General features: G+C 41.4%; 1 protein-coding gene across 1 annotated transcript in view; it reads left to right on the plus strand.

Annotated features, from left to right (window-relative positions):
• The window catches only part of LOC141737770 (tyrosine 3-monooxygenase-like), a 33,599-nt gene that overhangs the window by 2,690 nt on the left and 7,056 nt on the right, over positions 1–23,853 (plus strand). Inside the window, exons 3-10 of the mRNA XM_074572736.1 lie at positions 2,329–2,417; positions 6,307–6,374; positions 7,556–7,606; positions 11,338–11,483; positions 16,665–16,800; positions 17,453–17,522; positions 19,198–19,254; positions 22,312–22,407. Of these exons, the coding sequence (XP_074428837.1) occupies positions 2,329–2,417; positions 6,307–6,374; positions 7,556–7,606; positions 11,338–11,483; positions 16,665–16,800; positions 17,453–17,522; positions 19,198–19,254; positions 22,312–22,407 (713 nt within the window). The remainder of the gene's footprint in view (positions 1–2,328; positions 2,418–6,306; positions 6,375–7,555; positions 7,607–11,337; positions 11,484–16,664; positions 16,801–17,452; positions 17,523–19,197; positions 19,255–22,311; positions 22,408–23,853) is intronic.

The raw sequence follows: 23,853 nt of genomic DNA on the forward strand, positions 1-23,853 counted from the left end.
CAGCAATCGTAAAAGTAATCAGGCTTATTTTGGATGTAATGGTGCTAGAATTAATACACTTGGCATGTAAATGGCCAGAGTCTTTCCATTTTAAGTTATCTCAGACTTACACACAGCACTCCTTAGTTTGTAAAGACTCTTTTCTGTGTGTTTCAGACTCCCGAATTCAGTAGTGCCCTAAGAAGTTAGTTTGACTTCAAGATGAAAGGGTCAGAGAGTTGGTATTTGTAGCCCTCAGAGACGCCTTAGGTGTGGGCACCAGCAAGAACCGGGGATTTGGAGGTTTTAGCCTTAAGACTCTTTTGGTCCTATTGAGGTGAATTTGGGGGTGCTAGAGTGTCAGAGGACTTTCAGCTCAGCTAACCTCTAGGTCAAAGATTGGCTAGTGGCCCCTTTTACTGGTATATCTTATTAAAAGAGGCTAGCTGCAGCTTCACTTTCTAGTGGGGTTAGCAGATGCCTGTGAGAGCATATTGGTAATTAGGAGGTATCTAAGTTGTATAAACATGCTTACTGATCAGCAAAGATGCAAGTGTGTACATTCTGGCTACCTCCACCACCTAAGGCTCCAGGTCCTGGATTAATCTATTTTTTTCCCATATGGACTTTTTATTCTTTTCTTTGGAGATTTTAGGTGAGCCAGACGGGCCTTTCCAGGCAGTTTGCTGAAGGACAGTGACAAGACAATGCCCTGCCTATAGTAGCTTTAACCCAAATTAATTTGGTACTCAGTTGAGAAAAGCAGCGGTTATCCCTGCTTCCATGAAGCAGAGGCATTTGCAGCCAAACTGGCATCTGTCAGCACTATACCTGTTTTATTGTCTGCATTCATTTCTGTGACCAGGCCAACGGTTCTGCCATGGTCCTTCTCCCCCTCTCCTTTAGCCTGTCTACCCTCTCCCAGGACTCAGTAAGGGCTAGACAAGATGTGTATGAGGGACATACACTGGAGGACTTATGGTCATTTACAGTTTTTGAGGAGATATGGCCATAGATGGAAGGACAGGCATCTTGCATGCAGACCATTGGTACAGCCAAAGGCAAAGCCTCAGCAAAAAATTCTGGGTAGGCATAAGACATCTGTTAGACTAGTATTTCTTCCTTTTTACTTCAGAATTGCCCATAACGGCATGAAAGAATTGGAATTTCCTAACATTGGTGTGCATTTGTAGTCTTGTACCCTTGTGAAATGGCTCTGTCTGGATAGACTATAATAGGGCTAAAGCTAAATTTGCCATTCAGTACAGAGATGCCTGGTCTCCTCTTGTCAAGTACGAGATTAAGGTGACCCCAAGAAGACCTTTTCTGAGCTGTAACACATTAAGTCTGACCACGGTACCAATCTGACCTCAGAAAGCAGCATTAACTTTGTCTTTTTTCAGGTGGTTTTTTTTTTTTTTTTAATTCATTGGTTATAAATGCTGGCACCAAAGTTAAAATGGGCACACTTTATGTTTCTTTTAGTCACCAGAAAAAGGTCCTCGCTTCAGGGGAAGGAAACTATTTGGAAATTCAGCTAATTCTAGAATAATTTTGCCGAATAAAATAAAAATGAGCCAGAAGTAAAAACCCAGAAGTCAAGATACTTCTTGGCCTGTTTTTTCTCTAGAAATTTTGTGTTTTCCTTTTAAAATGTTGTTTTCACTTTTAAAGGTACGAAAATCTAAGACTACTCTTTAGACATGATTACATTTTTTTTTTTTAATTCCAAAGTGTAGAAATAAATTTCATAGAATAATAGGTTGGAAAGGACCTCAAGGATCATCTGGACAAAAGCATGGTCTAGACAAGATGGCCCAGCACCCTGTCCAGACGAATCTTAAAAGTGTCCAATGTTGGGGAATCCGCCACTTCCCTGGGGAGATTATTCCAATCGCTGATTGTTCTCATGGTGAAAAATTTTCCTCTCCTGTGCAATTGGAATCTCCCAAAGAGTAACTTGTACCCATTGTACCTCATCTTTTCCATGTGACTCCTTGTAAAAAGGGAGTCTCCGTCTTCTTTGTCGCCACCCTTTAAACACTGGAACTTGTATTGTGCTGTGTCAAATGACACATTTCATTTGGCCTAAGAGGAAGTGGTTTTGCCTTTAAAAAATGTTTCTACTAATGAAAACTGAGAGATTATCACTGCAAGTCAGTTTCAGATCATTTTTCATCCAGTCTGCCAGTTTGGTCAGCAAAGTCAATTACATACGATATGTAGATATGAATATTCTTAGATATTGATGAAAAGAAAGCTTGTAATCTTCATCATGACTTTTATTTTCTGTGTTTTTTAAAAATTATTTGATCTTATCTCATTTCATTCTTGCTGCTTTCTCTCCAGTGCCCTGGTTCCCCAGAAAAATCCAAGATCTGGACAAGTGTCACCATCTGATCACTAACTATGATCCCAGTTTAGACCACGGCCACCCTGTAAGTTTAATGTCACTATTATTTCATTTTTTAAAAAGAATCTCCCTGTAGGGAAATTTTTGTAGGAAAATTTCAGGAGTAAAGAAATACTCATGAAAGGACAGAAAAAAAGGAAGGATCAGATAAAGGCTGATCTTCAGTGGAATTAGGGAGTACAGAATGAATAACTCAATGAGAAAAGCTTATGGGTCCCCATTCATCAAGGTACATATGATTAGCATCAGATACATGCTGAAGTAATTTCTATTCAACATATTCTTTACTGTGAATTCATATTTTCATTGTTTAGTTTAAAAAAAAATCTCATTTATTACTTCACCCCAGATACATTTGAAGTATGCCCCCTTTGTACTAGCTGGTCTACATAAGAGTCAAGTTCCCCAGCTTTCTGCTTTTTGTGTTTTCTATGTTCTGACCTTTGATATATGCCATATTTGTGTTTTAATTTTGCATATGCCACAAATCTCATTCAAGTGCAGATACACAGAGGATGGTAATGAGGACAAGTGGCAAACAGCTAGTAACTAATAAATACCAGATCCTCAGATCCGTCAGCGGGGAGTATTATCCTTAAACTTGCAAAAATTGTCTAGACAGAAATTAAGATAAAAAAGTGGCAGCTCTCATTCATGGATATAATACCCACACTGAGATTTAAGTGTGACTGCAGAAGCTTAAAAGGTCTAGTGATTTCAGTCAAGGTAAACAGCTGTTGCAGTTTGGGCTGGGTTGGCCAATGACAAGACAACAGATGCTCTCCCCCCACCTCTCACTCCAAGGAGAGGAAGAAGAGAGATAAAGAGATTTATGAGTTTAGAAAAAACCTAAATTACTTTAATGAAGTATTAATAATAAAATAAAAAGGAAATAATGAATTAGATACAATATATATAAATATATACAAAACCAGACCAAGTTCATAGGAAGATATCACCAGCAGGCACTGGGAAAGTTCCAGACTGGACTCAGTGACAAATGGGAACTAGAATACACTGACCAGGATCAAAAGGCAGATGAGCTGACAGGGTCCTCCTCAGACATCAGCCATTGAAGAGAGCCATTCAAGAAGCAGCCCACTGAAGGGAATTCCCCAGAGAGGGGCCAACCTGACCCATTTGCTCCCTGAGCTTTTATACTGAGCATGGCAGATGGGATGGGACACCCGATTGGTCAGTTTGGGTTACCTGACCTGTCCACTCCTCCCCACAGGTGTGACACCTCCATGGGGTAAACAACCAACGCAGCTGACCCTGGCTGCCACAGCAACAAGTGTCAGCAAGAGCCTCTCACTGAACAGAGAGTTGGCCCTGTTTCACCCCAAACCAGGACAGCATCTAAAGTATAAATATGAAGCAAGTTGGAAAGATTATAATCCGAATTTAAATCTGACTTTTCACAAGGTCTTTGGAGCCGGGATCTTAGCAGTATTTATTGATAATACTCGGCAAAATATTGTTAGAATGTTTGTGGCGGGTTTTCCCTTGGGTTCAGGATTCCCTTGGATTCAGCGGGCTGCAGAAAGGGCTGTACTCATAATAGTTTTTTGTGCATATTCTTAGCCTTGCCCTAATCAGAAACTCTAGAGAAGGAAGAGGAAAAATGCACTGTAGAGTCCTGCTCTAGTGACGATACTAGTAAGGCAAAGTACTGGAAACAAACAAACAAACACTTGTTTTTCATCAAAGTTTTCCAACTTTAGTGCAGATGGGATATGAGTTAGGTACAGACAAATAAGCCAAAGGGCCATTCGCTGATTGACAAGGGAGGTCATGGAATTGTTGTGAAGCATTCTGCCAAACATCCCATAGAAGTGATGCATAAAAAGGAAAAAAAGCACAGACTGCACTGAAAAATGCAAGGAAGACTTAGATGGGTGTCAACAGAATCTACACGATTTTGTCATTGCCTTCTCTAAATGTCTGAGTTCTATTTAGACCTTTTTATTAACCTACATGATGTTAATGTTAGCTATGTACAGTTCTGTGTGGTACAAAACCATTTTCCAAGTTTACCTTCTGTTTTTGAGAATCACTTATTAAAGACTAATGCTCTAGGAGAGCTTCATATTCTTATGAATATGAAGCTTCATATTCTCCTTAACCAGGACATCCTTCATTTTCCTCACATCTTTCTGATAGAAACAATCCAAGCATTTGTCATTTTCCTGAGGTAGCTCTGAGGCTGTTTCTCATGAGATAAATGAATGCGCATTGGGAATTCCTTGAACTGGACTAAGTTCCCCTCCTACTTTGCCAGTGTGAGCACTGAAGAGATTAGAGAAAGCACAAGTGGTGCAGTTACCAAAGTATTGAGTGGGGAAAAGTCCACACTGCAGAACGCAATGTAATGTAAAAATACCTAAACTAGCTTGAAACAAGTTAGCTCAGGTGCTGAGAATCATTTGTCTGTGGCAGGAGCAAGCACAGCGCAGGCTCATTTACTGTGCTGCTGAGCATGGCTCAGAAATGGACAAGTTGGAGGGAAGTACCAAATACGCTGATGTACAGGTAGCTCAGCAGAGATTTTGCATATCCATTTACTACCAAATAGGCAGTTTGGGCTGTCCAGCCCAAGAGCTTCACTTTGTTCTTTACCGTCTCTTTAATGGCCAGAAAAGCAAACAGATGACACTGTGACACCAGGCCCTGGGGCACCCTGACACTGGCTGCAGCAGCCCCCCAGGGAGGCTCCTGCTGCTCAGAGGGTGGGTGCAGAGCCCTGGGAACAGCAGGCACAAAGCTGAGAGGTCACAGCATCAACGCTAGTCTGGCCCAATGGCTTTTCCATGTGTTTTGCATGGACTTGTTACAGCTACTGACAAGCAAGGGTGGCATCTGAATGAACATATTATCCATAACACATGACAAAAATAAACATGCTCTCGGGATCCAGTTCTTTCCTCAGATTCACGCACACAATACTCATTAACTGCAGTATTACTGGTATTATTGCTACACTGAAAATTATGTGAATAAACCTAAGGGAGAAATTTGGCTTGTAGTATGCAAAGTGGTTCCAGTAAATTCTGAATATTTTAGAATACTAAATATTTGTACAGTGATGCTGATCAACGCAGCTTTATGAGTTATATTAGTAACACAGTGCCAGATTTCAGATTTTATTCCTATTATGAATGATGTAAAATTCAAAGGAATTTGATTCCACATCCCTATTCATATTTAATAGCTGGAGAAGTCTGCTTGAAGCTCAACTTCTAGTAAACACTGAGGGGCTAAAAAGAAAACTCCGGTACTTAATAAGTAAACTGCCCCTTTAAAGCGATACCACTGAATCTGTCTTTATCATAACATGGTAATAAATGGGCAAGGGGGGATTTTGCTAAAAGCCTGTACTTTCTACAGATTCAGGGGTGGCTTTAATGATTTCCAGCCAGTGAGGAGGACTCCTGAAGTGGAAGGCATCGTGCAGGCGCAGTATACTCTCTCTGGCAAGGTGGTACTAGCTTTGGTACCATCATGGCCATCACAGCCCTATATTGCAACTGTCATGCTTAGGGCAGGGAAGAAATGATTCAGAGATTCAGCTTTTCCCCAGCAGAAGTGACACTCCTATTGCAATTCCATTTTTAATGTGATTTGCATTTAAATTTGACTGTGAGCGTAACGGACTGTGATGTAGCGTTTAAGAACAACTCCAAAACCTTCCCACCAAGCCATGTTACTTTTCTTTCTGGTCACAGGCCCAGAATTTTCATCAAAATGTCGTGGGTGTAACTGAATGCAGACTTTGGCTTACCCTGTTCATAAGGCTCAAGATTCATTGCCTCGGAGAAAACAACCTGTTTGAGGCTTTGTTTTTCTGAATAGCAAATTTATTTATGCCCACAAATCTCTCTTAATGTAAAACTTTGAATTATTTTCTAACTCAGGGATTTGCCGACCTGGAGTATAAGAAACGGAGGGCATTCTTTGCTGACCTTGCCTTTAATTACAGAGCGTAAGTACAAGGCTGCTGAAGAGACACCAGCAGTTCACATGTGCTTTCAGATATCTTTGAGTGCAAGAAATACCAAAGACTTGATTTTTTGTCAATATATCAATGGGGCTATCTTTTAGAAAACAGAATTCAGCTACAGAAGCTTTTGCTCAATATGAAATAGACTTTTCTCACAACACATCAAATATAACTTAAGATAAAAATCCTAGGATTGCATTCACATCTCCTTCAGTGCTGTATTTTGTCTTAGCAGAGGTGATTTCTCAATTCTTCTATTTCAATTTTGCAGTTCCTTTTAGGACTAGCTCCTGAGGCTAATCTTTTTCAAGGAACTGTAAGGAGCAATGTTTAGGAACATATTTTTGACAAAGAAAAGCAATTTCCTATTTTTATTATTTGTTTCAAAAAATGTCTCTAGTCATGTGCATTAGCTACCTAAAAACCTCTCAGGTCTCTTGTGGGTGGGCAAAAACGGTTCTGCCTTTACGTGCAAAACTTCACCAGAATCACACTGCTGTCTGACAGAGTCAATCAGATGTATACGTAGAACTGGTTGTGGATTATCAGGCTCATGTCCAGGAACTGGTGAAATCTCCCAAGTCTTGAGAGGCTTCTATTTGAGTGCAGTTTTCTCACCGCCACCATATATCACAGTTAGTGCAGCACAAAACAGCGCAAAGACACACGCTTCACTGACTCAGAGGTACTGAAGAAGCAACAGTGAGGAAAAGGAGAGGAGACTACCCATCAAAGAAGTTATCGATAGCCACGCAGTGTACGCCTGGCCAGGTCTCTGCTGATGAATTTATGAATCGTTCTCTGCAGTGATACTGTGCTGATCACATCCTCCAGGGATGAACCCTCCAGGCACACACTGCATTTTCATTCCTAGACTGCCTTCAGTGGGGGTAAAGGTAAGCCTGAAGGCCTCTCTTTTCTTCTGTAAAGCAGAACATGGCTCCCTTACTTACTATATCCCTCTGTTTTCTCCCTGCACTGGAACAGAGGAGAAAATGCACACGTTAGAACCTACCAAGACAAAGCTGCTGCTAATCTTGTACTATTTTGCCATTTCTGTCTTCATTACAGCAAATATTCATGGTGCAGGCAAAGAAAATAATACTTGGAAACTGAAGGTGAAACCTGCTTTAGACATGCATTATTTTCTCTCTTCATTACAGAGGAGACCCTTTGCCTCACATCGAGTACACAGAACAGGAGACTGCAACTTGGTGAGTTTGTTACTTATACTCTGACTCCTGAGCCATTCCACTGCAGTCTCAGGAAAGACTGGCAATGTGAGACGGTCATAACATTTTAAAACCATATTTACCCATCTCAAATTTTACTCCTTGGCTAAGCGTCACCTTTTGGTCATTTGTTTTGCAGAAACCCATTCTCAGGGCTGGCCTTAACTATTCACTTTCTAGAGGAAAATGCATTTTCCTGACCATCTCCCTGCCTGACAATCACTTCAAGATATCAGAAGCCAGAAAATACCTGGTGCTTATAGTATAATTTCTTCTAACTGACCTCTAATTAACCATAGCTATGGTGGTGACAGAAAGATCACCTTTCTAAATCTGTTGCCAGGAGAAAATGCCCACTTGCAGGATGGAAGTTCACTCAAAGGATGTGACTAATCCAGTGTTCATAGGACAAACCAGCCTTGCTTGCTCTCCTGCAAGTATTCATTACTGTTAACATGAATAGGCTTTATTCTTTTGAACTGAAGGTAAAGAAAATTCTGAAGTGCCCTTCCATGATACATTATTTACAATGGAAAAAGGCCTTTGATGTCATATGAAATGATGGCAAGTTACTTTTACATGACTGCAGATTTCTTCACTGGGGCTTTGGGCTTTGTTTCTCCTGAAGATTTGCCACTCAAAAAAACCCCCAAAAACAAAAAACAAAAAACCACCCAAAAGCAAACCTCAAAACCAACCAACCAAACAACCCAAATTAATTCAAAGTATGTTTGCAGACATTATGTGAAGTATGTAGCAAATTTGAAATAAAGCAGAGTTCTTATTTCATATAACTCTGTTTCCACTTTCTCCCACTGAGTTTAACAAATCTCCGTAAGCAGCAATAATTACACATCTCTGTGATAATACAAACATAAACATGTCCAAATGTCCCAACTAAGACCACAGTCCCAGGATTGTGCAAGGTGCCACATGTGCTCATAATGAGGGAATCTTTGTTCAGAAAAACTTATAATTTAAATGGAGAGAGCCTAAAGGTGGGAAAAAAGGAGGACGATGACAACGTTTTATAACTGTGGAACTGAAAAAGCTAGAGCTTAAGTGATTTGCCCAAAATTATACACAAAGTTTATGTCAATGCCAGGAATTAGATCCATACTCTAGATGTCTCGTGCCATAACCTCAACCACAGGGCCACCCTATCTTTTTCAGTGATTATTTTATTTTAAATAAAATCTACTCTGCCATAGAAAGCTTGAGGGGTGTTGCCTTGCATCCAACTCATCCAGGCGATCACATTTTTATTAAGCTCTAATAGGTTTTTATAGCATCTTTCAATTGTTAAAGATTGATGGTCGGTGTCATGCTCATGATTGCTACCACCAGCCAACAATCTTGGCATGGGATGGTGTGTGGGAATGTCATATTTAAGAAAATTTAATTTTGTGTTCTTTCCTGTTTTTCCCTTTTGTTGCCAACCTCCGTCATTCCAGCCCTTCTCCACCTAGAATTAGTCCCACTGTGGTAACGGAATAGGCCTTTAAAAGAGTATCTGCCCATTTCCCCAAACAGCCAGCCCCAGCAACCCAGGTTGTCTTGTTGTGTAAAGCTGTTCCCAAAATTAGACCTCCCAATGGTTATCACAGCCCCCTGGGGCTGTGCCCTGAGGTCAGCTGCATTACAGCACAACTTAATTGAGCACTGTGCAATTGAACGGGAAATTTGTAGCGCAGACAAAATTCCCTTGGTGTTCACTCTGAAGAGTTGTTGGATGCCTTCAGTTTGTAGCAACATGGTTATAAAAAAGAAAACTAATCAAGTGAAGAAATATGACTTTCAGAAAACAGAGGGTACAGATGATCCGAGTTTCTGTTTTCAAGCAGGCTTTCTGGAAGGCCCTGAAACTAAGTAGTCATAAAAGATGTCGTATGGGTAAAAGCTATATAAAAAAAAGGGAAAATCTAGGACAAAATTATGGGGATGCACCTGTCACATCTTTATAATAAAGCTGAATAGTGCCACCTTTTTCTAAAATAATAAGGAAATTTATGTAAAATAAGGTGATTGCCTTTAAAGTCTTTCAAACGGCTAGCTCCATCCTTCGTTACGAGGCTCCTTTCTAGAGCATTTCATAGCCCACACTTTCAGCAGCTTTTCTTTCCATCTCTGGACTGAAGTACCATCAAGTAGCAGCCTAATAGTCCTAGCATCTCCATATGGTGGAGATACTACCTTAGGGCAAGCTAAATTGTTGTCTGGAAATATCTGCTACTCTATTGACTTTGGAGTGGACTTAGATGGTTGCTTTGGAGGTATGGTTGCTTAGTGAGGAGCAACACTTGGCTTCGGATAATTCATCAGTGGTCTCTGAGTCTGCCTACGTTTCTGTGGTAGTCAATGTTTGGCCACAGACTAGAATGATGCTTTGGTAGAAGAGACCGTATGTTCAGAAGTGTAAACAAGCCTGCCCTCTCTAGACTTCAGTCGGGGGATGAACTGTGTACTGGTTCAGATCCTATGCGATTGCACTGAAGTCAGTAGTATTCTATGGGGAAATAAGCCAGGGCAATGCTTGAACTCTAGTCCGCCTCATTTTTTCCTAATTCTTCTATGGAAATGGCCCAGTCTCCTGCGGCTTTTGCAACAGTGACAGCAGCCACTGTTTCCCTCTGTTCTTTTAAATTTTTTTCCTCCTAAAGTTTCCCTCCCCCCGCTTCATTCTGGTTCATTACTCCCACACTGTGTAAGACATTCGTACAAATGAACACAGTCATTACCAGGGACTGGCTATCACCTCCATAGCAACAATAGCATCACAAAAAAAAAAATACAATACAAAACCAACAAAAGGTCATTTTCCGTAGCCAGCATTTCCAAGAATGATCTCAATTTTCATAAAACGATATTTATAAAATTGTTAACACCCTAGGGCCATGTCTGAACAAAAATAACCATTTCTATAAGGTTCTTTGCCATCCTATTACTACTTGTTTATTTTGCAACAGCTAAATATATTCCAAACCACAGCTCTAAATCCAAGCTCCATCAAGTTTGGGAGAAGCTTGAAGCCTGTGCCCAAATCTGGTTATATATATTTTTCTTCAGCTGGTCTCTTTTTGTATAATGGGCTAAATGCTTCAAGAAGTTGGCATGTCTTTCAAAAACGTAGCACATGCCAGGCATTTTGAACCGCAAAAGTATGAACCTCTTTGCCTCTCCAGATGTTACTCTTCAGTATCAGAAAATGTGCTTTTTTTAGGAGGAGGTTTGTAAGAGTCAAACGTAGACTAGGCTTCAGCATGGAGATGGAGGGACTGGCATTTCAAGTTGTATCCTCTCGTGGAGAAGGAGGGAATACCTGACTCGTTCCATCCCTAAACTGCATTAAATAGTGAGGGCTACGGCCTCAGCTTTCTCCCTGGGATTTCCCTGGCAACTCCAACACACTTATACCTAAGCAAGAAACACTTCTGAATCAGGATTAGGGTCCTGTTACTTTAAAGGAGGGCATAGGAAGGCATGAAACAGGTTTGCTGAACAGAACCCACCTTCTGAAGGAAAAGCAAAACAAAAACCCCTTATGCTCTGCTACATCCACCCAGCTACGGGCTTCCAAGCACCAGGTGTCCTGAGTTCAGATTTTCAGACTGTTGCCTGTGCTGCAGGTTTATTTCTCTCTGTGGAGCTGAAGATAGGGCAGAGCAGTACTGCCTTATTGAGGTGGGTCATGCTGTACGGCTTTTGTTTTTCAGGAGAGAAGTCTACAGGAAGCTGAGCAGCCTTTACCCTACTCATGCCTGTACACAGTACCTGGATGCTTTCCAGCAGCTGGAGAAATACTGTGGCTACCAAGAGGATAACATACCTCAGCTTCAGGACGTCTCCAGATTTTTGAAAGGCCAGTCATTACGAACCATGGTTTACGTTAGGGTTTCCTGTGTATGTATATACACCACATACACACACAAGCCATCTCGTAGGACACAAGCTGGTGAGAAGAGCCGATTCGGTGTAGCATTACCTTGTGCAAGATGAGCTGTAGCACAGAACGTTAATACCAGGCATATCTAGGGAGCAAGCTCTGTTTGCTCTGTGAGTGGCTGCAGCTGCTGTAGCACTAACAGCTAATTCCAGTAGTAGCAGCAGTACAGCCATAGCAGCACACTGCTCAGCATGACTTCCACACACAGGTATTCTATGGGTTTGGCTGTATTTTATCCTTCTGTAGCTATGTTGCTAGTAAGACCCAAACACACGTACAGGTATATACCTCTCAAGTTCAATTTTTTTCTGATGCATGAGACAGGATGGCAATGTGTGCCAAAGATGATGATTTCCCAGAGGTCCTGCTACTCAGTCAGCAGCTGCCTTGAAACAACACTGCTTCTTTCTGTCTCTGTGGCTCCACTTGCCAGACTAAACTCTTTGGTGCCTACTGCGTGGCTGACAGGAGAGCAGAAAGGCTGTGGTGTGGGTCTGTAAATGCATAAAGATGTGGCCTTAGATGAAAGCACATGTAAGACTGCTAGGCTGACCTACCTGCTGTTAGCTGGGGGCTGACTAGCAAAGGGCAGGAGAGGGAGGGAGCCTGCATTTTTTTGATGAGGCCATGGACAGCGTGGATTCCTAAGGCCAGGTGCTTTGGGTCAACCATCTGATTTCCTACCTTTATCAAGAATGACTGAAGAAAGGCAGTCTTTAAAGCTTCTCTGTTCCTAAACAGTGACAAGGAGATGTGCCAGAGAGTGGAGGACAGATGATCACTAGGCTGAAATCAATAATAAAAAGTATGGCTTAACTTTACATAAACTCAATTTAAATACAATATTCAGGAAATCAAGCAACCTACTCCCTGTATCAGTAGGTGATGTTAGTAAGCTTGCATGAGCTTTCTGTTGCTGAAGAGGTTTTTAAAGACACTGACGTTTTTAGGGAAGGTTAAGATGTTTGATGACAAAGTATTTATTACACCTTTAGTGTAAGGGAATGGAAGGCTGGCATGTGAAAAGCATCTCTCATGAGCATACCAGCACCATCACATCCAGCTGCAGGAATTTTTCTGTGTTTGCATTATGTATTTTCTCATGTATTTTCCCTTCTATTCATCTGTCCTTCTACTTCCCTCCTATAGTAACTGAGATGATAAATATTTTTTCTTGTGAAGTACTTGATCTCATCTCATTCACACAGTAGCTGACAGCAGGGAGCTCCAGAAATCATGTGATGCTGATATGCAGATATACAGATATACAAATTCTTTAAGAAAATCAAGGGATTTCAAAGTGGGAAAATTTAGGATAATGTGAGAATATCCTGTCATAATACAAGTTGTATTGCTCATGTCAGTTGACAGGATTTGGTGCCTGGTGTCTGGGCCTGTTCACTTCTTATGTAGGCTCTAGTTCTAAATTTTCTCTATGCCATACAAATTATCCTAAGCAAAAAAAAAAAAAAAATGCAGTAAAAATGGTCATTCTGAAAATTCTGCTAATAATGGTTGGAAAGATGTTCACGGTGAGTTTCCACTCATCTACTATAAACACAGGGTGTCTTGTGTAAGATAATTGTCTGCACTATTCTATTCTATTCCGAACAATTGGAATGAGAACCAGGCTATTAGGAGGTGTTCTATTCCATCCTGGAATGGATGTCTAAGGAAAATGGAAAGAATGGCTCTCGAAAGCACTGGTCCTACCCTTCTTAAACTGTAGATAAAACCCAGATTAGTTTAGCCTAGAGGCTTTGTAAAAGATTACTCATAGATAGAACAAAGTCGGTTTGCTCCTTACAACTCATCAACCAACTGTGTGCTTAGGCTCTTTCCTGTATTACGGGTGTCCAGTGCTCACCCAACCAAACCTCAACCAAACTACAGGCTGTGAGGTGTCTCCCAAAATTCCTTGGCATACAGTGGATGTGTTTCAGCTACTATAACCTATGTGGAAATGCATAGTGCAGTTCCTCCTGTTGTTGGTTAGCTCTGTGTGAGCCCTGAACTGTCCCACCCTCCCGGTTAGGACATAAATCCCAGCACATATCTGGGATTGAACACTGCCTCGAAGGATTAGGCCATTCTTTATCATAGGTGATGATAAGTCTTTGTATAAGTAACCACAGGGATGCAGAGAGAGAGGAGTATCCTGAAGACAAAGTGATCATGCTATACCCAGGGCTGGGTATAGCATTTGGCTGAGGGCTCACAGCCAAATAAACTTCCATTGTCTCTTTTACTCAGCGGTATCTGTGAACTCAAGCAAGCAATTCTTTTTGACTTCAACACAAGTTGAACTAGAAGATCCATCTAGTGTTACCTGGCCTGCTAGTGAGGCTCATTTGAACAGAAATGAACTCTGCATCATAAGTATTTCATAATTACTTAAAGGGAATCTAAATGGTTAACCATTCAACCATTTAAGATGGCAAGTGCTTTTCTAAAGGGTTAACTAAACGAACCTAGGCACATCATTCTTTCGAGGAAAGATGTTTGTGTTTAGGCAATCATTGTCGTCCACAGCTGGAAGAAATTACAGCTAGTGAACTCCAGCAAGCTCACACTACAACGCACAGGCCTGTATACAGGAGTTTTTTAGGCCAAGAATTAAGCGTTACAGATCACTTTAGGTCAACTGCCCAAGACCTTCTCTTCAAGTCATTCTGGTTTCAGAGATCTTTGGACAACAGGTCCAATCAGCCACACCCCCCATTCTCTACTGATTGCTGGTTTTATTGTGCAGTAATGAAATAGAAATTCAGATTTTGCAGATGCTACCTTCAGCAGATAACTTTTTCCTATGGCTTTTCAAAGCAACTGGCCAAGTCTGTTCCATCAGCAGACTGTCTGATTCACTGCCCTATATTTAAAAGGGCATCTCAGGGAACATAAGCTGTAATTTTAATTTTGCCTCCTGCTCCTCCAACATGGATGCTAAAGCAATATAAATTTCCCTAGGCTTTTTCATAGTCCTTCCAAAACGGAGGTACTTAGGGCTTGGTGCTCGTCTGATATATTTTTCAGCTGCTGCACTTTTCACTTCACTCAGACTCAGAATTTACTCCAAAGAATACTGGATTCTGAGCTTTTCATGTTCCTCTGTATTGTCTTTGTATGGCATCAGCAGCAAGGGAGTACCCTTCTGTGCCAGCTCCTGGCCTGTACCTAAGGAGCGTAGCGATGGTCTGTCTATTCCCCCAAACACCTTGCTTTCTTAATTGGGGAGCGGGGAGAATAGGAATCTGCTTTACAACAACTTCCAATTTCCTGGTTAACTCTGAAGCCTTTGCTGAGCATAAAGGCAAAGATAAAGACATAATCTCCATAGGTTTATTTGCTGTTGTTCAGCTTTTACGCAGTTCTGTACCCATTACCTCTGAATTCAGTGCAGCAATAGAAGATAACCATGGCAAATGCTAATAACCTAGTCCCTCATGTTGTCAGGTAGAAGCATTCCTTCCTGCCCACTCTTCTTTTGTCCTGTATGGCTTCAGATGTTTTGTCACTTCTAGTTCTTCCAATGAAGCCTTTTTTTTCCCCCTTTTCTTCTCTCTCTTTTTTTTTTTTTTTAATGAGAAAAGTGCTAATAGCCAGACAGAACAAGGCAAGAAATGCTGGAAGAAACATTGAGAACCAAACCAAAACAAATCTTGTAAATGGCTTGGTTTCTGGGTGGGATTTTTTTTGTTTGTTTACATAAAATAAATTAGGTTCCAGGCTTCATGACACAATAGAATATGGACAGAGAAGGGAGAATAAAGCCATTTCTGATTTTTTTTCAAATGTAGTTTTATACTTTTAAGAAGATGAAATGTCATTTATGGGAGCTGAGAATGCAACACAGATTTTGAATATAGGACTTCAAAAAATTATCATTGGCTCTGTTTTAAAGCAGTGATTTTCAATTTTCTTAGCTTTGCAGACCACCAACATGTTTCCCATGGAAATGCAGATTATGTAGTCTCCTGACCATAGGACTTGTTATTTTGTTAATTGTCTCTCACAGACCTTTCTTAGTAATGTCCTGGGGTAACACTGATAGCACAAGCTGAAATCACTGTGCAAAAATATTGCATTTTTCTGTCCTGTTCTATGGACATATGCGAAGAAAAACACGTATGATCACATCACTGGGAGGCTGTGTAAATTAGTTCTATACAAACATAATGGCGAAAAAAAAACAGAGGGGAAAAATAGGTGAGAGCACTGATGGAAACTCTGACGTTAAATGGTAAAGGGCCAAATTCCAGCACCCTTATCTCTGACGAGGACCTGTTTGCTCTTTCTCCTGCATGTTCCCATTCTAACGAAGTCCAGGCAGAAAGATAAAATTGATAGCAAGTTTTGCCAGTGCTGAGCTAGTTTACACATGTAGAGCATACACTGGCAAAAGGAAATAAAGTTGAATAGTATGCTCCGGTTCTACCTCTGGGGTATGTTGAACTAGGCCCACTGAGGAACAGGATTGGCCAGGCTGGAGCAGACCCATGGTCCACCTGCTTCTGTCTTCAACAGTGCAAGGTACCAGGGGTTTCAGTGTAGGGAATAAGGAACTCTGCAGGCGGGGCTAAACAGTAACCTCGCATCAGGAAAGAGCCAGGTGCTCTCAGAAAAGTGTAGGGGTGGGGTGTGTCCCTTGTCAAACTTCTGTTTATCTTTTATATATGCTATAGAGGAAATGAATGAAAGAGTTAATAAACTAGCCAGGACTGAAAATGCAGGTTCTGTCCCCTACTTGATCATTAAGATCATGTGTGACCTCAGATACATCACTGACATGTGGGACATAGTAGATAAATCTGTCTCAATGTGCTAAAAAGGTAAACTGGGGTAGGTGATACTTCCATACTTTACATCATTGCTGTGTGAATATATGTAGGTTGGATGATTAGGTGATTTAACGTTACAGTAATTGGACCCATGTCAGTACATGGAACTTCGGTAACGATAAGTCAAGATGTTCCTACTATCCGTAGGTGGAGGGAGCTACTGTAACAGAGCATGAAGGCCCTCTGAAACTGCTTACTTGAAGTGTGCCATGTAGTTAACCTTAGAAACTCCTAAATTTGGTCTCACTTGCCTTTGCAGAAAGAACAGGTTTCCAGCTGAGACCAGCTGCAGGACTGCTGTCTGCTCGTGACTTCCTTGCCAGCCTGGCATTTCGTGTCTTTCAAAGCACACAGTATATAAGGCATTTCTCTTCTCCTATGCATTCCCCAGAACCGTAAGTTGGATGCCTTGGTACAATCCCATCCTGAATGTGTTGGGGATGATTGTCTAGGGAGCAACTCTGGAGCTCCATCCAGTAGTCCACAGAATGAAACAATTTGAGAAACTGGTAGCTGGAGAGTTAGAAGGGGAAATCATGCATGAGAGGGTGTGGGTCTCTGTCTCTCTTGCAAAGTTGTCTGGGGAAGGAAAAGACTGCAGAATATCTGGTTTAATCTTTTCATCCTGCCTTCATTTACCATCTGCTGGGGTTTGATTTCCTGCTGTGAAACTCTCCCAGTAAGTGCTGGCCAGACAACAGCAATTACATTTCATGAGAAATTACAAGTTCACACAGACACTTTTGTTGTATGCTGGGACAAAACAGGGGCCTTTCAAAGATGTTGTGACATAGGAGACTAGTGCCTGTGCCATCCCAAGTGAGACAATAGCCAGGGTAGCAGGGGGCAGCTGGCTCCCCGTGGCAGGCAGAAGGGAATGTTCAGTCACGCTCCCTGCAGAGCCAGGCCAGGTATGGGGACAGCTACTGTGGAGCACCCCTCTCTCTAGCTCCTGTTTAGGGTCTATTGGCTCAAGTTCTCCATGGGAAGTTCACGTAGGGCAGGAAAAGAAACCTCTATTAAGTATGAAAGTCACTTGTTTTCCAGAGACTGCTGCCATGAGTTGTTGGGTCATGTTCCCATGCTAGCTGACAAGAAGTTTGCCCAGTTCTCACAGGTAAGAAGCTTGTTCTCCTGTTTGTTTACTCAGCTGCCCCAGACAGCAGGCCAGATGTGCCTCAAAGGCGTGCAGCTCACCATGCTTGAAATGCTATTTTAAGACTTGATTGTGCCTGAGTTGCAGCCTCCAGGGGTGGTGGGCTAGCAGCACCCCGGGGAGACGTTTACTCCAAGGGAGTGGTAGCACTGCTCCCTACGGACATGGTGTAAAAGGAAGGGCAGGCAGTGCTTGTGGGACTTCCCTGTGGGAGGGCCGTGTCAGCCTGCAGACGGATGCCAGTGGAGCCTCTGCGGCGCTGTGTGTTTGAGCTGTACCGACTACGCTGTTCCTCTGGCTTCCTGTCCTACACCACATGAACATAACCAGCAGCAGCCATCGGGCCCCCAGGCTGGTTCTGTCTCTGGATGTACATTTTTATCGCACATGATACTTTAGTTGTGTCCATGACCATGTCATTCATTAGAGATGTTTTTCCTTTTACAACTTGCCAGATTCTCACAGCATTGCTCACACTGGTGAGGAGGCTCCAAAAAGCAAACAGGGCTTCTTTGTACAATAAGGGGCTATTTAGTATGGGCAATCAGTGTCAGACCCAGGTCAACTCAATGACCTCGTATAATTAAAGACTTCAGAACCATGAATATGCCTCAAAACCATAGCAGAGGGAAGAAGATAACTCATATTCTAGGCTTATCAATCAGTGGCCAGCGTGGAAACTGGCAATAAGTGCAGAGAATTTACATGATGTAGGTCCCTGTCAGAATACCTTGAAAAGAAAGCCAGTTCACCTCATATAATGTGGTTTCCAGTTGTAATGACTTGGATACATGCCAGTTTCCATTTTGGTCATAAATATTTGTTATTATCAGATTTGGATGAGTAGTACTTAAAATATCCTGGTGGTCTATAATTTATTCTGGAAGAATAAACACCAGAACTGAAGATACGTTAGAAATAAGAAATTATAGCAATTTCAAAACTTTCAGTCTTCCTCTTATCCCATCTACAACACAGACCATACAACATGGGATCACATTAAATGAATTTTCACATTTCACTTTGTTTTTTCACAAAGTGTCTTCATAGTTTAAATTCACCCCATGAAAATTCTTTTTTGTTCCATTCAACATGAGACAATGAATGGTGAAAATGCCTTAATTCTGTTCGCTTGCTGCATGGTATGGTTCCCAGGATAGCTAAGTAGAGACATCTACAGATTTCTATTGTGAGAATAACAACAGGGAGCACAGATGAGAGTAAACAGAATCCTCCCTGCATGGATCTGACCCACTCATAAGGGCTGTCAGAAAAAGAGTGAGAGACAGAAAGGTAATGGCAAAGATAAAACCCACCTTGCTGTCCTTCCTTCTCATGCCTCCCTATAAATCTCTGCCAGGGACAGTCAGCATTATGGCAAGAGATGGTTAACTTTACACAGAGAATGCTGAGGATTAAGCACTCGTCTAATGTGTCTCCCAGTGGTATGTAGCTGGGGGCCAGGGAGAGGTAGGCATCCTGGAAGCCATGGAAGGTCATTTTGGGTGATAAAAACAATGAATAGTTCGTGCTATTCATGCTAGAAATGATGTCGTCCTCCCCCTTCCCCTCTTTCTCTCCCTTGGGCTGAATAATCACACTAGTGTAACACTGCCTGCCTGCTTACTTGCTTTAGGATATTGGACTGGCTTCTCTTGGATCATCTGAAGCGGAGATTGAGAAACTGGCCACAGTAAGTACAGATGGCAGTTTAATATCAGAGGCAAAACCCAAACAATTCACTGCATATCCCTTACTGTGCAGGGAAGGCTCTTCTCTCGTGTCTCAGATTAGCCACAAAAATGGGAGCATCAGCAGGATTGTCTCTTTGCCTCATCCACAGGTTAGGGAGGTGCCGGAGCAGGGGCTGGAATACCTCTAGGGGAGCCCAGAAGCACATGGAAGTGCTTATACTTTTTGCTTCTATTAGAATACACTGCTGAAGCTGAGTTTCTACAATTTCAGCCACAGGAGGGGCCCAACTCACTTTCCAGATTCAACTAATAGGCTGGATACCCCATGTGATTTCTGCATTTTCTCCTACACAAGGTGCAGGGGACCATCAGAATTTGGTGCATCCTGTATTCATTAGTCTCACAAAATAGATGAGCTCTTAAAAGCAATTTGACAGCAGGTACTGTCATTTGGTTCTGAGTCACTAGGCTATATACATCTGCCCAAACAACTCACACAGCCCCTTGCTGCCATCTTAACTTGTTCTGAAAGTGGACTGGAGGCCAGACGATTTTTTTTCTGATAATGGCAGCCGTTTCCCAGTCTTGATGATTTTTTCAGGAGAGGAACCTTACCCTCACTCAGCTGGGTGAGGCTCATTTGGGAAAGGGAGTCAATGGGAGGAGACTATCACTCCTGAAATTTCTCACCCAGCCCACAGCCCACTCATGGGGAAGTGGAACGAAGCATTGTGTGAAGGAGATTATGGCTCACCTAAAATCTACCTGCATGTATCTGTCCTTGGGTAAGAACTAGGTAAGGCTAGCAGTATTTTTAGAGGTGGGAGAGCAAAAGGTCCCATTGCTGGATTTTTTGTAGCATCATCCAGGCCCTGAGCTGGATGTGAGAGGACGGTGTGTGAAGAGGCAGTGACATTTCCACATTTCCTCTTCAATTACCCCTCTCCGGGTCCAGAGAGGCTACAGTAAGATCAAGATCCATGCTTTTGTTAGGTTAAAAGCATTATGGGTCCTGGAGAGCCATTTTGCAACCTTATCCAGGTCTTGATGAGATTGGGTAAAGGCCAGTGGCTTACATATCATTCCTCCGCAAGCACTCCTCTCTGACTCTGGACTGGGTAGGACTAGATTAGAGATAGGGTTATGGTTAGAAGAATGATGGGTTCAGATTTGAAATTGTCATAGTATCATGTAAGGTTTGGGGAGGCAGAATAAGGGAACCTTTTTGAAAAGTCTACCTGCAGTTTAGGATCTGTGAGAACACAATTTTGTAAGCGCCATTCAAGTATTCTGAACAGTAAACGTATTCTGGATTAACATCTCAGTCTTCAATTGTTTAAAAGTTAGACATCATTCTGGTTTTATTATTTAGGTTCCTTTTCTAGAAAGTGAAGATAGAGAAGAACCTGTAATGTATTATCTCCTGACATAGATGTCTAACATAAATTCTTTTTTCTCTTTGGAAGTCTCTGTCATGCTCTGCTCATTATAAAGAGAATGTAGGTAACTAGCTTAGATGATATGACAACATTTAAGCTAACTAAAAGTTTATTTAAAGAATCTCAATTTTGCTTGTTGCTATGGTCTATAACATTTGTAAGACAAACTTTGAAATGCCATTATTTCATTCAGTCCCTGGACCTCTCTAGGCAGGTGGATCCATGCACAAGAGAAGGGAGATTGCCAGTGTTCATGTCATCCGCAGAGTGCCACTACTACCATGACCTGTACCCTGTTAAGACAGTGAGAGCCGAAAGAACCTCACTAACTACAAATCTCACAGGATATCTGAGAAAACACTAAAAATAATTCCTCCTCCTCCCATGTCTCATTTTCCAGTCAAAAAGTCCTTCTGGAAAATGAGGAGATACTCGAAAGATTTTTCACTACAAATAATAAGAATCAAGATTATTAACACACTAACAGTGCATAATTATTAGTTGAACTGTAGAGAAAGCAGCTCAGGACTCTGCAGAAAGAAAGATCCTGACTTGCTATTTCTTTAGTGGTAAATTTGCAGGCTAAACCCAAGTCATCAAAATTATAAGACATACGAAAGAGGGTGGGAAAAAGAAAAAGAAAGTAAGAGGCGGAATAACATAGTGTTTCACATTATTTTATGAACTGCCTCCAGTTCTTTGAGAAGGTTGCTGAGAATGCAATACTTATGGTTGAACTGAAGTTGAGGTACAGTCCTGTGTATGAGGCAGCAAAGAATTATGTATCCCTAAAAGGAACCTTGAAGAGTTGTGACACAAAGCCGTATTCTTGAAATGCCTCATGTTCCATGTTTTTCATTTGTACAACACTTATCCAGCAGCTCAGGGGCCAGGCCATGTCCACAATTGGTCCTCCACTGTCCATTTCCTTAGATTCTATAATAAGGGAAGGGCTAACAGGTTGGCAGAGCCAAGAGTTGCTTTTATCCCACTGTTTTCCAGCAGGTAAAGGAAGTATGGCCCTAAGCGTGCTTTATTGCAAGAAAAGCCCAGAGACATGTATTGTTATTTTCTGCTGGAGCATGACAAAGATGCTACTGGCATAATCTTAAAGGGTACCTTGCTGCTAAGGGATAAGTCTTTCTTCAATTCTTCTGTATGCTATCACATGGACACATAAGGAGGGAATCTGTCCTTTCAAGTACCTTTCCTAGGGTCTTGACCCCTCTGTGGGGGTCTACCTGTCCTTCTGGGGACTATGGGTTGAAATCTGTCAGCTTCCACTGACTATAATGAAGGTAATAGCTTGCAGGGTAATTTGTAACGTCTTTCAAAGAAAGAAGGGGATAGGACTCTATGGCTTTATTTACCCATGTAATTATCATTAGCAATTTTTTTCTGGGAATGGGAAGGATGGCAAATTTTGAAAAAACATGTGTTATAATCCGCATTAAATATGTTGAGAGAAAAAATAATTTTCTTGAAACACACAACTATAAAATTTGAAGATGCAAAGACATTAAGGAATAAGGATAAAAGAAAATGAAAGGAAAAATGAGAAGCTTAAAAATGAACTGCCTGTTGAGATTGTTTTTCACAAATTGTTCTTATTACCAGCTTTATTGGTTCACTGTGGAGTTTGGTCTCTGCAAGCAAAACGGATCCATCAAAGCTTACGGGGCAGGACTGCTTTCGTCTTATGGGGAGCTTATGGTATGTGTCAAACATATCGTATTGAAAGATTTCTGTAATGCAGCTTTCTAAACTCTCTGGTAAAAACAAAATACTGTTTCCTCACACAAAACTATGTGATTTAAAATACTGATTTTTCTCTTGCGAGGAAATTTCTTTGCAAAGAATTTCTTTTGCCCAGAGGCTACTGAATAGGGGAAAAACTACTGTAGGATTGTACCTGTCTTTCACCTAAAGAGGTGAAATGCAACAAAAGCAACCAACCCTATAAAGTATTAGATTTGCTTCTTACTGCTCCTGTCCACTAGTAACAGTTGACTTTAATGTACGTTAATAAACTCATGTACGTTTCTGAATTACTCACTAGAGGGCAATATTATGCCTATTATGAACTCTGCTATTTCCTCATGCACATAAGAATCAGAAAGGCACTGGCTGACTGGACCAAATAAAGTGTGGAGAAACTGTAAATAGCATGGACACTGATAAAAAGATAACGCTTTAGAATTTTACTTCCTAAATAAGTTTCGAAACTAATCCCAGCTCAGGTTTTATGTAGATGAAAATCTGCGTACATAGGTTTGATACTGCCCTTAGGGGTTCCCCCTCCTTCAGACAAACAGTTGGTAGGGGAGATATTAATTAATTCTGAGTTTTGCAGAGCACTGAAGCAGGTGATCAGTTTCTAAGTGCAAAAGCCCTAAAACTGGTATCAGTAGGTCTCAATTGCTCCAGGTTGTGCAGACACTGGATGATTTTTTGGAATTAGTAAGAGCCAAAGGAAAATAAAAAGCATTCCTTTCAAGCATTTTTATAAACCAGAAATAAATTTTTTCATGGGAGATAGATACATTTTAGGCTTAACATATAGACACAATAGACACAACAGCTTGGACTCCCATAATTGGAAATAGTTGGACTATTATGACAAAAAAACCCATTGCAAAACTCTGCTAACGGTCTACAGGTGACCCCCCTTCCCAGTTAAGTGTCGGAAGGAAGAAACAACAATGTAACCGAAGACATTTTTAATAGGAATCCCAACAGAGGGGCAGTTGAGACTTAACACAGAGAAAGGGGAACTCTCCCAGACATCAACCTCCATTTTGCCAACTGCCAAGTTTAGCACTGGTTTTCTCCCAACACTTGCAATTGGGAGAGTTTTGTGAGAAAACTCTGTGGTATGTGATTTGCAGAGCTTTCTCTCTTCAAAAACTGAGAGATCTTCATGCTCATTAGCCCTCCAGAGAAACAGACATGCCTTCCTTTCTGCATAGCAACCTTATCTTGTTTCTGACTGCTCATGAACGTGAGCTAGCACTATCGTGGCACTCATCTGTAGAGCAGTAAAAGGTATTGTTTTGAAACAGCAGATCAATGAGCTCCCCTACAAATTAGGTTCCAGTGCAGTGCATTTGTTTCATGTGTCTGTCTGTTCTAGGATAAGGCTGAAGCTACTGTTTTTCT

The sequence above is a fragment of the Larus michahellis genome, chromosome 1 (assembly GCF_964199755.1).
Source record: "Larus michahellis chromosome 1, bLarMic1.1, whole genome shotgun sequence".
NCBI lineage: Eukaryota > Metazoa > Chordata > Aves > Charadriiformes > Laridae > Larus > Larus michahellis.